Source organism: Chrysochloris asiatica, unplaced genomic scaffold, assembly GCF_000296735.1.
Source record: "Chrysochloris asiatica unplaced genomic scaffold, ChrAsi1.0 scaffold00160, whole genome shotgun sequence".
Classification (NCBI taxonomy): domain Eukaryota; kingdom Metazoa; phylum Chordata; class Mammalia; order Afrosoricida; family Chrysochloridae; genus Chrysochloris; species Chrysochloris asiatica.
This window is the reverse complement of record NW_006408678.1, coordinates 496,348-511,510: the sequence shown is the minus strand read 5'-3', so window position 1 is coordinate 511,510 and position 15,163 is coordinate 496,348. Positions and strand designations below refer to the sequence as shown.

The 15,163-nt window shown below is 41.5% G+C and overlaps 1 protein-coding gene across 1 annotated transcript in view; it reads left to right on the top strand.

Moving 5' to 3' along the window:
* The first annotated feature begins 5,439 nt into the window (after positions 1–5,439).
* KIAA1033 (KIAA1033 ortholog) overlaps positions 5,440–15,163 on the top strand; it is a 66,413-nt gene continuing 56,689 nt past the window's right edge. Inside the window, exons 1-6 of the mRNA XM_006871074.1 lie at positions 5,440–5,581; positions 10,666–10,805; positions 12,922–12,975; positions 13,078–13,143; positions 14,500–14,545; positions 15,084–15,151. Coding sequence (XP_006871136.1) covers positions 5,521–5,581; positions 10,666–10,805; positions 12,922–12,975; positions 13,078–13,143; positions 14,500–14,545; positions 15,084–15,151 — 435 coding nt within the window. The 5' untranslated portion in view covers positions 5,440–5,520. The remainder of the gene's footprint in view (positions 5,582–10,665; positions 10,806–12,921; positions 12,976–13,077; positions 13,144–14,499; positions 14,546–15,083; positions 15,152–15,163) is intronic.

Below are 15,163 nucleotides of genomic sequence, written 5' to 3'. Positions count from 1 at the left end.
CAGCAACAATGGTCTTGATGGTAGCAGGAATTGTAAGGACGGTGCAGGACCGGGAGGTATTTTGTTCTGTTGTATTATGGGTTCTATAGGGGTCACTGTGGGTTGGAACCAACTCAAGGCCACCTGACAACAACAAGTGCAATTGGGAATTGGCTGGAGGATTTAAAGTATGAGCTAGTTTGGGGAAGCTCACTTAGAAAGCAGCAAAGGCAATGGAGGGAGAGGACTTCTCAGAGGCCAAGAGTAGCTGTCCATGGGAGAGGTTATTTTGGAAACAAATATATGAATGTAACATATTAGGAATCTTTTTGACAGGTACACAGGACTCGGATGAATTACAAGTGAACCATGTTTAGTGAGTTAATACCATAGATTTTCTGTCTTAAATGTTTACTAGGAAACAAATTCACCAAAATCTTAGCTATATAATATGGCATGGAATAAACTGGTACTTAAATTGAATATGCGATTGATGGCAAGTATTTATGGCTGCTGTTCTGAAGTTCTGCAGACTTCTTCATGCTTGTAGTACAGCAAAAGTACTGTTCTTATAAAATGTTTCCCCTTGTATTTCTAAGCTTGCCTTCCAGAAAGCGCTGTTGTGACGGAAAATCAAAAGAAGTTTTTTTTTTTTTTTAATCCTCAAAAGTATTTGCCTTCTGTAAACTCTCCCTAGTTTGAATATAGGTCATTCATTATAACAAAACACTTTCAGAGAGCACTTTCTAGCTTACAGTGACTGTACTTTTATACTTAGTATCTAACTTTAATTCTTACATTAAACTTGCAATTTTAGGCTGTGGACTTTGATTTAAAGATATTTAAACTTAAAATAGGTAATCCCTGAGATTGAAAAAAACCCCGATTATATTAATTTATAATATCTAATACTTCTATAGCATGTTCTTGGCATTGTTCTATACACGTATAAACTAATTTAGGCCTTAAAACAATCCTATGAGTTATTTAATAAGGAGCTCTGGTAGCGTAGTGGTTAGGGCTGCAAACCTTAAGGTCAGTGGTCCGAAACTACCAGCTGCTCCGCGGGAGAAAGATGAGGCTTTCTACTCCCGTAAAGATTTACACCCTCGGAAACCCTGTACAGGGTCGCTATGGGTCGGAACCGACTCGACGGCACTTAACAACAACAACAATGAGTTATTTACAAGTAGAATTCTCCTTCTACAAGTGAGGAAGGAAATTGAGGCAGAGGTTAAATTGCTTGATTAAAATTGAAAAGACGTGCAGACCCACCCAGACCAGTTAGAGAAACAGAAGATACTTCTTGAAAGACAGACCAGTGCGGTGGGGGGAGGGAATAAAAAAAAGCAGACTGTTTGCCTATGCCAATATCAAGCAAGCTGTTTACCCTGAAGCCATCAAGCAAGAAAAGTCAGCCCATCAGGGTAAACCCCTTTCGAAGGCGGAAACTCAAAAGCCGCGTATGTTCGCTGGCTACTGTCCTGGTCTATTTGTGAGTGAAAGTGGGGGAAATGCAGCAAAGAAAACATGGGCTGAGATTGACCATATTCCATAGATACCTGATGACCTTGACATGAGACAAAGAAGATGATGGGCTGGCTGTCTGAAGTTCAGGGAGATGTGTGAGCTCCCGAGCCCAAAGACACTGACTTAGCCACTGGGGGGCTAGAGTTAAGAATGAAGCAGCCAGTTGATCTGAAGAGAGGGGAGGTGTGCGAGAACTCCCAGACTCGCAGACGGGACCCATTGGACCTAGCATGGATGGTTTACTGACCAGAATTCGCCTATATGAAGATAAAGAAGTATGATACAGGGAGCAAGTGTAAATTGCTACAACCCAATCAACTGGACCCTTGCTTATGGATGTTGTTGTTGTTAAGAACCAACGATTTGGTTCCGACCCATAGTGACCCTGTACAGGGTTTCCAAGACTGCAAATCTTTACAGGAGCAGAAAGCCTAACCTTACCCTGTGGAACAGCTGGCAGCTTTGAACTGCCGACCTTGAGGTTAGTAACACGATTCATAACCACTATGCTACCAGAGCTCCTTATGAATAAGGCTGCCCCAAATTCCAACTGAATAGGGAAGGATTCTTCAGATCTAGGATCAAGCATATCTACTGGGTTGATAGGGACAGGCATCTTAGACTTTGGCTACCAAAACTGGGGGCTATAAAAGCATGAAGTGGCTGACTTATTAGCTTTCATGAGATACTTATTGTCAGAATGTGGGGAGTAAGACAGAAACCCTACTGAAGAGTTTCCCACATGTCCAGATGGGTCTGGTGATGAGGGGATAGGATTTTATGATTCAATTGCGAGTAATTGTTTTCAGGTCTAATGGTGAGTGTCACAACTGCAAATGTAGAAGAGGTGCAACTAAAATGGGGGAGCAGGTAATCTGTCATTTCAGGAACAGGGGACCCTAGGACCATCAAGAGGGAAGAACATGAGAGAAGTGAGGGATCCTAACTGCAAAAAGTGGAAACAGAGATGGTGGCAGAGGTAATGGCATAGAGAGACAGAGCAGCAGAGGACTCTAGGCCATCGACTGAGAAAGGCAGTATGTCTGTGAGCAGGAGGCTGGTTTGCAAAATATATATTTACAATTCATACATCAAAAAAAAGGAGCTCTGGTAGCATAGTGGTCACGAGTCGGGCTGCCAACCTCAAGGTCAGCAGTTCGAAACTACCAGCGGATTCACAGGAGAAAGATGCGTTCTGGTCCCATAAAGATTTACAACCTGGGAAACCCTGTGCAGGGTCACTATGAGTCAGAACCCACTCCCACGGCACTTAACAACAACAACATCAAAAAAAGAAAAAAGGTAATAGAGGTAAATACTGTTGGGTAAGGGTGCCTGGAGGGAATTTTAATCATTACAATGATTTGCTGAATGTAAACCATTGCCCTATAAGCCTTCACTCACTCAATACACAATAAAAGCTTTAAAAAAAAAAAAATTTACTTGGCTAAGTCATTTGATTTAAGAACACATAGTAAGTGGCAGAGCCAACATTTAGACCTTAGTACTTGCATAGTGGTTATGAATCGGGCTGTGAACCGCAAGGTTAGCTGTTCGAAACTACCAGCTGTTCCACGGAAGAAAGATGAGGCTTTCTGCTCCCGAAAGATTTACAGCCTCAGAAACCCTGTACAGGGTCGCTATGAGTCAGAACCGACTCCACGGCACATAACAACAACAACAACTTTGGCTCTAGAACTGTGCTTTTAATTATTATGTAACAGGGTGTTGTAGGATAAGCATTGGATTGCTAGCCACAAGGTTGGTGGTTCAAACCCACTAGTGGCTCTGCAGGAGAAAGGTGAAGCTGTCTGTTCCTGACTTACTTTTTAATATTACCCAAGTAAAATGCATTTTCATGGTTAAAGATTCAAAAACACATAAGTAGAAAAAAAGTGAGAATCCTACTTCTGCTCACTAAGTAAGGCACACTCTTTTCCAGATGTCCTGTTTAATGTGATTTGAGTTCTGTTTTTGTGCATTACATTGTTGCTGTCAGTTACTGTAGAGTTGGCTCAGATTCATGGTAAGCCTATGTGTAACAAAAGGAAGCATTGCCTAGTGTTGTACCATCATCTATATGATTGTTAATGTTTGAATCCAGTTTTGTAGCCATTGTGGACATTTGTCTCATTGAAGATCTCTCTCGCTTTCATTGGCCCTCCGCTTTACCAAACATGATGTTCTTCTCCAGTGACTGGACCCTCTTGATGCTATGTCCAAAGCAAGCGGAAGACTCGGATAATACTCTGTGCTCCACATGGTTTTCACTGATTACTTTTCGGAATTAGGTCACCAGGTCTTCTTAGTCTGGAAGCTGCCTTGATAGATGACTTGGCTGGTATTTGAATTATCAGTTACATAGCTCCTAGCATCATATTAACACACAAGCCACCGCAAAGGGACAGAAAGGTGTTGGATGTGTGCTATAGGATAAAGTGAGGGACTACAAGGTAGGCAGTTCAAACTCACCAGCGGCTTCTTGGAAACCCTATACAGGGTCTGTATGGATCGGAACGGACTCAGCAGCACTTAACAACATGCAAATACACATTTATGTAACTGAAAAATATAAATGGGCACACAATATTCTGCAACTGCCACCTGTCCATTTTTCATGCTGCTACGAATCTATTAAACTATCTCGAGTTTCATAGTATGAATGTATTATAACATAGATAATGATTCCCTACTGAAGGATATTTAGGTCGTTTCTTATTGTTGTTATTGTTGTTGTCAGGTGCCATCAAGTCGGAACTGACTCATAGCGACCCCATGCACAGCAGAAAGAACCAATGTCCGATCCTGGGCCAACCTCACTACCGGTGACACACTTGAGTTCATCAATGATGTCACCTGGCCAATCCATCTTGTTAGGGATCTTCCTCTTTTTCTCTGACCCTCCACCTTACCCAGCATGATATTCTTCTTCAGCGACTGTTCCCTCCGGACAATATGTCCAAAGTATAAGAGACGAAGTTTAGCCATCTTGGCCTCCAAGGAGCACTCTGGTTGCACTTCTTCCAAAACAGATCTATTGGTTCTTTTGGCAGTCCATGGCACTTTCAGTATTCTCCTCTAACACTACAACTCAAAGGCATCAATTCTTCTACAATCTTCCTTATTCACTGTCCAGCTTTCGCATCCATATGAGGTTATTGAAAATACCATGGCTTGGGTCAGGCACACTTTAGTCCTCAAGCTGACATCTCTGCTCTTCAATACTTTAAAAAGTTCCTGTGCAGTAGATTTGCCCAATGCAATATGTCATCTGATCTCTTGACTGCTGCTTCCACGAGTGTTGATTGTTATTAGACGTCATTAAAAACCATGCTGCAGTGGGCATTCCTGTGCAGGTATATGGGTACCTGTGGAGTTACTGGATGCACAGATTCCTATTTCTGAGTAAGTCAGGTGGAAATATTTTACAACGCACTTAAACAACGACTCTTCTATCTTCCTTCTTAAAAAAAAAATGAGCAGGTGAGAGTCGGTGTGTGCTAGTTAACTGTTGGTAAAGTAACTCCCCTCTCACAGCAGTCTTTTCTCAAAAACAATCAGCACAGTACATGAGACCGGGAGGGAGCTGGAAATAGGGCTTCTTTGAACAGCATCACCCAAGAGAAACTGACATTCTCGTGTTTAGTTTTATTATGCCAGTTCAGCCCTTTCCCATCAATTTAGCAATAGTTAGAATTGCCAGAGGCAACACTCCCAAGTCTAAAATATCTCCTCAGGACAGCAGAGCAAAGCTGAAAGTGCCAGTGTGGCATGAGGACGGTGACGAGGCCCAAGCGGGTACCGTCACCGCCATGGCGACCACACTTAGTCTCCGCGGAGGACTCGCTTTCCCAGCGGCCCCTGCGACCCTCACGGGCACTCTGCCCGGTTGGTTCTCGTGAGCATGGGCGGGACTGGGGCCGGAAGTCACGTGCTGTGACAGCCGACGGGGTGAGGCCGCTGTCGCCGCCAGGGCTGGTTGGGGCTGTGTCTGTGGGAGGCGCCGGGGTGATGGCGGTGGAGACTCTGTCCCCGGACTGGGAATTCGACCGCGTTGACGACGGCTCGCAGAGTAAGGGAGCGTCGGGCAGGGGCTGCGTGTGGACGCTCCTGTGGGGGCGCTTCAGCCCTGGCAGCGCTCCTGCGGGGGCTTTGCGTCGCGGTTGCTGTTCAACCAGCCGATTCGGGACACTGGCTACTCCTTGGGCTGTGAGGGGGACGCGCCATCAAGCGTTCCTTTCGGGGTTGGGGTCCCGGCAGTGGTGAGGTTGGCCCCGTCTCGGCTCGGCGTTCGCGGTGGGCGTGCTCGTGGTGACCCCGAGGTCCCCCGAGTGAGCGGCGTCCACTCGGTGCAGCCGTGGGGCGAGGGTGGGGCGCACCGGGCGTCCTGGCTGCGCTGGGGAGCGAGGCTGGTCCTGCGTCTGGGTTTCACCAGACTTTCAGAGCGTTCGGTTCTTCAAGAGGCTGATGCCTGGGTTCCTGTTTCGATTTCCTGTTTTTCTTTCTTTCCCTTCCATGCCAACTTTTGGAAGTTTGAGTATTTTATTTCTTCCACATTTTTATAACCGAAGAAGGTAGCGGAGGACAGCTCTTCGCTTGGTGAGACTAAACACGAGAATGTCGATTTCTCTTCTGCCGTTTATTTATGCCGAGTGTTATTTTTTCAGTGCTGCTCTATAGTTTCCATTTGCAACTAGAAGGGATTCAACAATTACAGCAGATTTGCATGAAATTGAACTCCAGCAACCTAAAACGAAAAGATTCAATTTCATTCATGTTTTCAGTGAAAGTAGGTAAATACAAATTGGGAATCTGGTCTTTGGTGATATTAATCTATCTAGGAGGATTAATATCACCAAAGTGTGGCGTGGCACTGTGGTTAATGCTATGACGGCAAAGTCGGTTTGAACTACAAGGTCGGTGGTTCAAGCTCACCAGTAGCTTCTTGGAAACCCTATACAGAGTTGCTGTGAGTCGAAACCAACTCAACGGCACTTAACAAGAAGAACACCTGGAAGACTGTGGCACTGTAAGATTATATACTGGATCTCAAAGTCGGTGGTTCAAACTCACCAGCCACTCCTCGGAAACCCTATACAGGGCCACTGTGAGTCTGACTGGAAGGCACTTAACAAGAATAGCAGGAGGATTGTAAGAGATACTGGGGCAATACTGGCGTCCTGTTGTGGCGCCCTAGAATAAGCAATGGACCGCGAAGTCGGTTTGAACGAAACCTCGGAATTCCTATATAGGGTCACTATGAGTTGGAACGGACTCTCGGTGTGGCGCTATAGGATCAGCATTGGACTGTGACCCACAAGATTGGCAGTTCAAACCCAGCAGCTGCTTCTTGGAAACCCAATCCAGGGTCACTATGAGTCCGAATCCACTCGACAGCACTTAATAACAACAACATGAGTTGGAACCTACATGATGGCACTTAACAATAACAACTACTTGTAAACTTTTAAATTTTAATGCATGGTTTTCCCACAAAGTAGAATACCTTTTTTGAATCCCAGCTGAATTTCCTAGATTTTACAAAGAAAGGCTAATGTTTACAAACTAAGATATGTTAAGTACCTTGGAGTCTGTTCTGACTCATAGTGACCCAATGTAGGGTTTCTGAGGAGTTGTTGGTGGGTTTGAACTACCGACTTTGTGGTGAGCAGTCCAGTGCTTATCCTATAATGCTACATTAGGACTAAAATATTATTAAAGTTTATTAGTCTCTTAAGTGGGAGCAACATACAGGATGGTTTGTAGTTTTTCACAAAACATTTCCAAATGATGTTAACTCTTTTGCAGCATTAAGAAGAAAACAACAATCGATCTTCATCTTAAAGATAGAAAAATGTTCATCTTTTGTGGAGAGGATTCAGTATTTACTGTCAAAAAGTGGGTTGTGCCTTGTCATGTGTGAAGTTTCATGGGAAAAGTTGGCTCATTCTAGTATCTTCAAAAAATTAGGACAAGGTGCTGCTGAATTTAAAAATAGTTCAATGTAGAATGATCTCATTAATTTAATACATTTTCTATATGCTACACACCATTCTCGGAAACCCTACAAAGAGGCGCTCGCTATGAGTTGGAAACGGCTGCACACCACAACAAATGTACTATGAAAGGAGATCTAGTGGTACATGGCTAAAGCACTGAGCTGCAAATCTAAAGGTTGGTGGTTTGAATCTACCAGCTGCTCAGCAGGAAAAAGCAGTGACAGTGTGCGCCTTTAAAGATAATCAAACTCACTGCCCACTCATAGCAACGCTGGATAGGGTTTCCAAGGCTGTACATCTTCATGGGAGCAGAAAGCCCTGCCTTTCTCCTGCGGAGCAGTTGGTGGATTTGAACTGCTGACTGTAGTTCAGTGCTTATCCTGTGGGGCAGTTCAGTTTTGTCTTACATGGGTCACTGTGAATCGGAATAGACGACACAAAGGGTTTGGGTTTTGATTTATGGACTATGCTTGATTTTAGTGATACTGAGATAAAACAAGGAATGCAGAAGATAAGCATATAAGCAGAGTTCTGCCATTTTCCTCTTGGAGAATCACCAAGGAATTGTGTGACGTCTTTGAATTTTAACTTTTAGCACTTTTACAACCGTTTGTAAAACCTTATAGAAAGGGCATTTACAATGTTACTATAGACTTTCTGTTGTCTGTTACTTTTGTAAATCCTCAAACAGCTGAAACAAGTCATTTATTGACTTCTTGCACTGTCTTTAAGTACTCATTTGCTGGTCATGTGCGGCGTGGACTGGTCATTTCCCTGGTAAATGAGACAAGAGAACCTTGTATAGTTCTTAGAGTTAAGCTGTAAGAAAGAGAAGGCTTCTTATCTTTTCTCTTTGCCAGGTTTTTGTTAATTTTTGGAGTATGAATCATATCTAGACTAATTATTTCCCAAATCACTTAGATTAATGCTATAATGAGATAGGAGCATTAATGGACCAAATGGATCCACTTTAGATTCAGAACATCAGTTGCCAAATACGAAGGTAGGAGAGCCAGGTCTTAATACTTTAGTACATCATGAGTCAGAACACACGTTCTTGCATCAGAGTTACTAGTTTGAAAGAAAAATTCTACTTTTTCTAGAAGACAAGAGTCAGAAAGTATTCAGATCAATGGAAGAAACTGAGTTGGATTTGCTTTTGCTTCCTTTGGGATAAGTAATGAATTCTTTATAAGGCACAATTGTTGTTGTTGTTGTTGTTAAGTGCCATCAAGTCGGGTCCGACCCATAGCGACCCTGTACAGGGTTTCCGAGGGTGTAAATCCTTACGGGAGTAGAAAGCCTCATCTTTCTCCCGCGGAGCGGCTGGTAGTTTCGAACCGCTGACCTTAAGGTTCGCAGCCCGATTCGTAACCACTACGCTACCAGAGCTCCCCATAAGGCACAATAGTCACTTTTATTTATTTGATGAATATGCACACCTTTTATTGTCCAGTGTTTTCCAGTGATCTTAAAGTCATCTATTAATATATAAATTTTGTAAAACTTGGTACAGTAGTCTGTTCAGCTAAGTTATGAATCGGGCTGCGAACCTTAAGGTCAGTGGTTCAAAACTACCAGCTGCTCCGTGGGAGAAAGATCAGGCTTTCTGCTCCCATAAGGATTTACACCCTCAGAAACCCTGTACAGGGTCGCTATGGGTCGGAACCGACTCGACGGCACTTAACAACAACAACTTTTCTAGCTAGACTGTAATGGTTAAATAATTAAAATATCTTGGTAAATATTGGGTATTTCAGGAATAATGTTCACTATGATGAAGCAGGTTTTAAATTAACATTTAAAAAGCATAACATATAGGTATGTTTTTAAAAAGTAGTTTGTTGTTAAGTGCAGTTTCCAGTCGGTTCCAATTCATAGCGACTCTATAGGATTTCTGAGGAGTTGCTAGTGAGTTTGAACTGCTGACCCTGTAGTTCAAACCGACCGTGCAGTCCAGTGCTTATCCTACAGTGCTAAACCAAACCCACTACTATCAAGTTGCTTCTGACTCCTAGTGACTTTATATAGGGTTCCTGAGACTGTGGACCCTTACAGAAGTAGACAACCTCATCTTTCTCCTGAGGAGCCAGGGCTGGTGGTTTGAACTACTGACATGTGGTTAGCAGTCCAGTGCTGATCCTACAGTGCTACAAGGGCTCCTTTATTATGAATTGAATTAAGAATTATATTTTTAAATTTTGTTTGTTTGACAACAGATTTTTGTACCTCCTTTCAGATTCTGAACAATTTCTTTTTGCAAAAGAGTCTTTTGTGAGTAAAGCGTAGAATCACGACATTGAATGGTCTAAGGCACTTACTCAGATTGTTTAATAACTCTATTTGGTGTAAAGGACTATAGCTTTATAATATATAAAAATTAGACTTTTAAGATTATATATATATTGTTGTTAAGTACCGTTGAGTTGGTTCTGACCCATAGCGATCCTGTATAGGGTTTCTAAGAAGCTGCTGGTAAACTTGAATTGCTGACCTTGTGGTTCAAACCCATTTTGCAGTCCAGTGCATTAACCCACAGTGCCACATCAGGACTATCTGTTGGTCTGTCTGTATACACACACACACACATAGAGAGTGTAAGCAAGTGAGAGAAGTGTGTGTGTGTCATGGTGTGGTGCTGTGGGATAAAGCACTTGACTGCAAGGTCAGTTTGAACCACAAGGTCAGTGGTTCAAATTCATCAGCTACTCCTTGGGCACCCTATACAGGGTCACTATGAGTCAACTTGATAGCAATTAACAACAACAACAACATAAATATATATTTAGGAATCCTAGTGTGGTGCTGTAGGATAAAGCATTGGACTACTGTAAGGTTGGCAGTTCAAACCCACCAGCCACTCCTTAGAAACCCTATACAGGAGAGCTATGAGTCAGAACTGACTTGATGGCATTTAACAACAACAACAACATATGTATAGTAACACCTACTGTTTTAAAAATTAATCTATTTTGAGATGATTGGAAGTTGAATTGTTCTGTTTAACTTTAAATCTTTATTTTCAAGAAATATAGACATTTCTTCAAATATAGACAATTTCGCAATACTTAATATATAACTTCTTGCCACTTCTGAGATTGTTATAAATGTCTTGTAACTCGGACTTACCATACCCTGTTTTGAAATTTAAATTTAGAAATTCATGCTGAAGTCCAACTGAAGAATTATGGGAAATTTCTAGAGGACTATACATCTCAGCTGAGAAGAATTGAGGATGCCCTGGATGGCTCAATCGGAGATGTTTGGGATTTCAATCTTGACCCGATAGCATTAAAGGTTATATGATTCTTATTTTTTTGACCTTTGCATATTTGTCAGGATATAGTGTGTCTTGAAACTTTTTTTGTATGGAAAATATATCTTTATTTTTAATGTGTAAAGTTAATCACTCTTGCTGTGGTTCAATTTGAGATAGTTCAATCTTTGAAAATGTAGCCTGTTAGCTTTTAAATAAATGACTAACATTTATTGTACCTTTATATGGATCAGACACTATCCTATACAGGGTCACTATGAGTCGGAACCGACTCCAAGGCACATAACAAGAAGAAGAAGAAGAAGAAACCCTGTACCCATTCCCCATCTCCTTCGTCTCCCCGAGCCCTAGGAGCCGCCAGTCAATCTGCTTTCTGCCTATGGAGCTGCGTCTGTCTTTCAGTCCTTTATATTTACAAATGGAATGGTATCATGTGTGGTCCTTTCCTTTGACCACTGTGTGGTCCTTTTAGAACATAGAGCTTTGTTCACTCGGCCTAATGCTTTCAAGGCTCATGTGTTTTGTAGCAGATATCAATGGTTCACCTTTTTATTTAAATTGTCGAGTAATGTTCCAGTACATGGCTATAATGTGTTTTGTTTACCCCTTCAGTCCGTTGGGCTGTTTGAACTTTTTGGCTATTAACTGCTGTGAGCGTGTGTGTAGACATATTTTCATTTCTCTTGGTTATATAGTTAGTAAAGGAATTTCTGGGCCATCTTGCAACTGTGTCTCACTTTTTGAGGAACTGACAGACTGTTTTTCAAAGCAATTGTATCATTTCGCATTCTCACAGCAGTGTGTAAGTTTTCCATTGTTTTCACATTCCCTCCAATACTTACTTGTCTGTCTTTTTGATTAGAGCCATCCTAATTAATGAATGTGAGGAGCCCTTGTGTGGTACTGTAGGACAAGCACTGGACCACAAAGTTGGCGTGAACCAAAAGATTGGTGGTTCAAACCCAATAGCCCCTCCTCAGAAACACTACAAAGTCACTATGATTTGAAACCAGTTAGATGTCATTTAACAACAAGTGTGAAGTAATAGTATTTCTCTGGTGGCTGATATTGAGCATCTTTTCATGTACTTACTGGCCATCTTTGATGGAGAAATACCTATTTAGATCTTTGCCCATTAAAAAAATTCAGTTGTCTTTTTATTTTTGAATTGTGGAACTTGTGTTTACTTTTAAGTCTTTCAGCATTCCTTTAAGATAGGTACAATATCACCCTCATGTTACAAGTGAGGGAACTAAGGCTCAGAGAAGTAATTTGTTGAAATTATTTACTTATACATCTAGTTTAAGTACCAAAGCCAGGAATCCACACCAGGCTGTTTGGCTCACAACTAAACTTTCTCTCAAATGCTTTCTTTGCTGGAAAACTGAAGTCACTCCCCTCCCCACTCTTCTCTTGCAGGCTGGATAGGTTTAGTCTTTAAAAATCTTTCCTTCGCATTTATCATTGTTGCTGTGTGTTCTTCAGTACTTTCTTGAGGAATCATTGTATCGAAGTTAAAGGACTTCCACAAGAAAATAGTCATTTTCAATCTGGACTATCTCTGTGGGCTGCTGTGCGTTTCATGTATTTTTCCTTTGCCATGAAGTAGAAATTGAGCTTGACTTAGGAGATCAGTGCACTGCGCACCATGCTTTAAATGTGCTGGAGGCGTACAGTTGTACAAGAAGAAATGATCCTTTTTCTTTTCTATCTTGCTCTGTTCTTTATATTTTATTTGAAACCATTTAGTTGCCATTTAACTGCCACATCTTATTAAATGTATGTCTGTAGGGCAGATTCCAAACCATGAGAAGTCCTTTCCAGGGCCATACTGAGTGAAGCCTGATAACAGGAGCGCTGCTACTTAGCATTGTCGTGGGCTGCATTCTTCATCAAGCACCTGCTGGCTCTGAGAGCAGCTCAAGGCTTTGTGCCCTGATTGCATCCCCGAGGGGCATTTCTTCTTGAGCTTGTTCACGCTCCTGTCCACTGGGTTTGTCTTGAACACAATGGTTGGGTGTGTGTTACTACTCAGTGCAGGACGCAACACAAGTTCAAACAGAATCGAGTTGGTTTCAATTTGTGTATTAGAGTTTTCAAATGAAAAAGAAATGCTCTTTTCTCTTGTTTCTTTAGCTTCTGCCTTACGAACAGTCTTCCCTTTTGGAACTCATAAAGACTGAGAACAAGGTACAGATTTCCTAAATAAAGAATGTCTTTTTAAAAATGCTTTTTAAGAAAGTGATTTGTAGTAATTTACTTTTCTTTTATGTTTTCAATGAATGTAACTAGGTCTTAAACAAAGTCATCACTGTTTATGCCGCACTTTGTTGTGAAATCAAGAAATTAAAGTATGAGGTAATTATTTGTTCTCTGTCTCAGGACTTTAAAAACAGATGATTTGCAGTGTATTTGCAGTATGTAATGGATATGTGATTGTTGAATGAGTTATTTATATAAAGCGTAGTAACAATGATGACTACCATTCATTGAATATTTACTATGTGTCACAGACCTTGCTAACACTGTTGGTTAATATTTAGTGACACTTATAATCCTGGTGTGGCGCTGTGGGCTAATGCGTCAGACTGCAAAGTCTGTGGTTCAAGCTCACCAGCTGCTCCTTGGAAATCCTATATAGGATCGCTGTGGGTCGGAATTGACTTGATGGCACTCAACAACAACATAATCCAGGTGGATTGTTGTTGTCGTTAAGTACCGTGTACTCTGTTCCGACTCATAGTGACTCTGCACAGGGTTTCCGAGGCTGTATGGGAGCAGAAAGCCTCATCTTTCTCCTGTGGAATGGGGCTGGTAGTTTTGAACTGCCAACCTTGATGTTAGCAGCCCGAGTCGTAACCACTACGCTACCAGAGCTCCTTCATCCAGGTGGGTAGGAAAGAGCATGAAAAAGCGGAGGCTTACAGAGGGTCACTTGCTTAACATTTTACTAGTTGTGTGTTGTTGTGTGCTGTCGAGTCGGTTCGAACTCATGGTGATTCTGTTCAAGGTTTCTGAGAGTCACTGGTGGATTTGAACTGTCTGCCTTTCAGTTACCAGTTCAGGGCTTATCCTACAGTGTCACACTTATGTCTACATACCTCCAAAGTTTGTGTTACTTGCAACATAAGACTGAGGTAGAGCTGACTTTTAATAAAATGTTGATTCTTTAATATGCATTTTATTTTGTTATCTCTCTACCCGTGGAGTCCTGGTGTGGCGCTGTGGGTTAATGCACTAGACTGAAAAACTGTTTGAACTGTAAGGTCGGTGGTTCAAGCTCACCAGCTGCTCCTGTACAGGGTTGCTGTGGGTCAGAATTGACATGACAGCACTTAACAACAACAACCCATGAGTCATGAGAACTCTGATAAAAGTTGGTAAACTTGATCTTTTTTCTCTCCCTTTTTGATAATATGTGTTTGCCCCCTACCTCCCATTAACTAATGGAAGGGAGGGAGATAGGAGGCAGAGTGGCTGAGTAAGATACAGTGACGAGTAAAGAAATCAAGACAGTGTTTTTGAGTATCAGTAATCTCTTTGTTGCACTAATGATACATTGAATTGATTTGTATTGTAAGTGTTGTTAGACTGTAATTGAATTTGTATATAAGTGATAGAGTTCTCTATCAATTATAGATAACTGAAAGTGTCTAGGTATTTAAGAACAACGACTTAAAAAATGTCTTTCTTGTTTGTTTTTTTTTAAATCAGGCTGAAACTAAATTTTATAATGGCCTCTTGTTTTATGGAGAAGGAGGTAAGTTTTAAATATTCTAAATTGCTATGTAGTGATGCTTTCCTTGAAATTGAAGTGAACAAAATGTTAACAATTAATTCATGAACTACCATGATTTTATGGTGGCTTAGTGTAAGAAAATAAGAATGCAAAATTTTTGTTTGTTTGTGTTACTGTTTCTAAGTGCCGTTGAGTTGGTTTCGACTCATAGTGACCCTGTATAGGGTTTCTGAGGAGTGGCTGGTGGAGTTGAACTGCTGACCTTGTGATTAACAGCCCAGTGCTTTTTCCACCCTGAGGGATGAAGCAGTGGCCAATTCACTAAAGCTTTTTGTGATATTTTTATGAGTTACATTGTACTGTAGCTAGATGAATTGAGTTTTCATTGAGTTGATGAAATCCGTGTTTACTTTGGATTGTGCGCTTGATGATTGTTTTTCTTTTCCGTATTAAAATCTTGTGTTTTATGGTACAATACAAATCACATGTTTTCCTTTGGTGTTGCTTGAGTTTAACTGGAAACACTGAAATGTGGTTCCACGTGTTGTCTTTTTTAAAGCCACAGATTCCAGCATGGTGGAAGGTGATTGCCAAATTCAAATGGGGAGATTTGTTTCCTTCTTACAGGTAACTGATTTT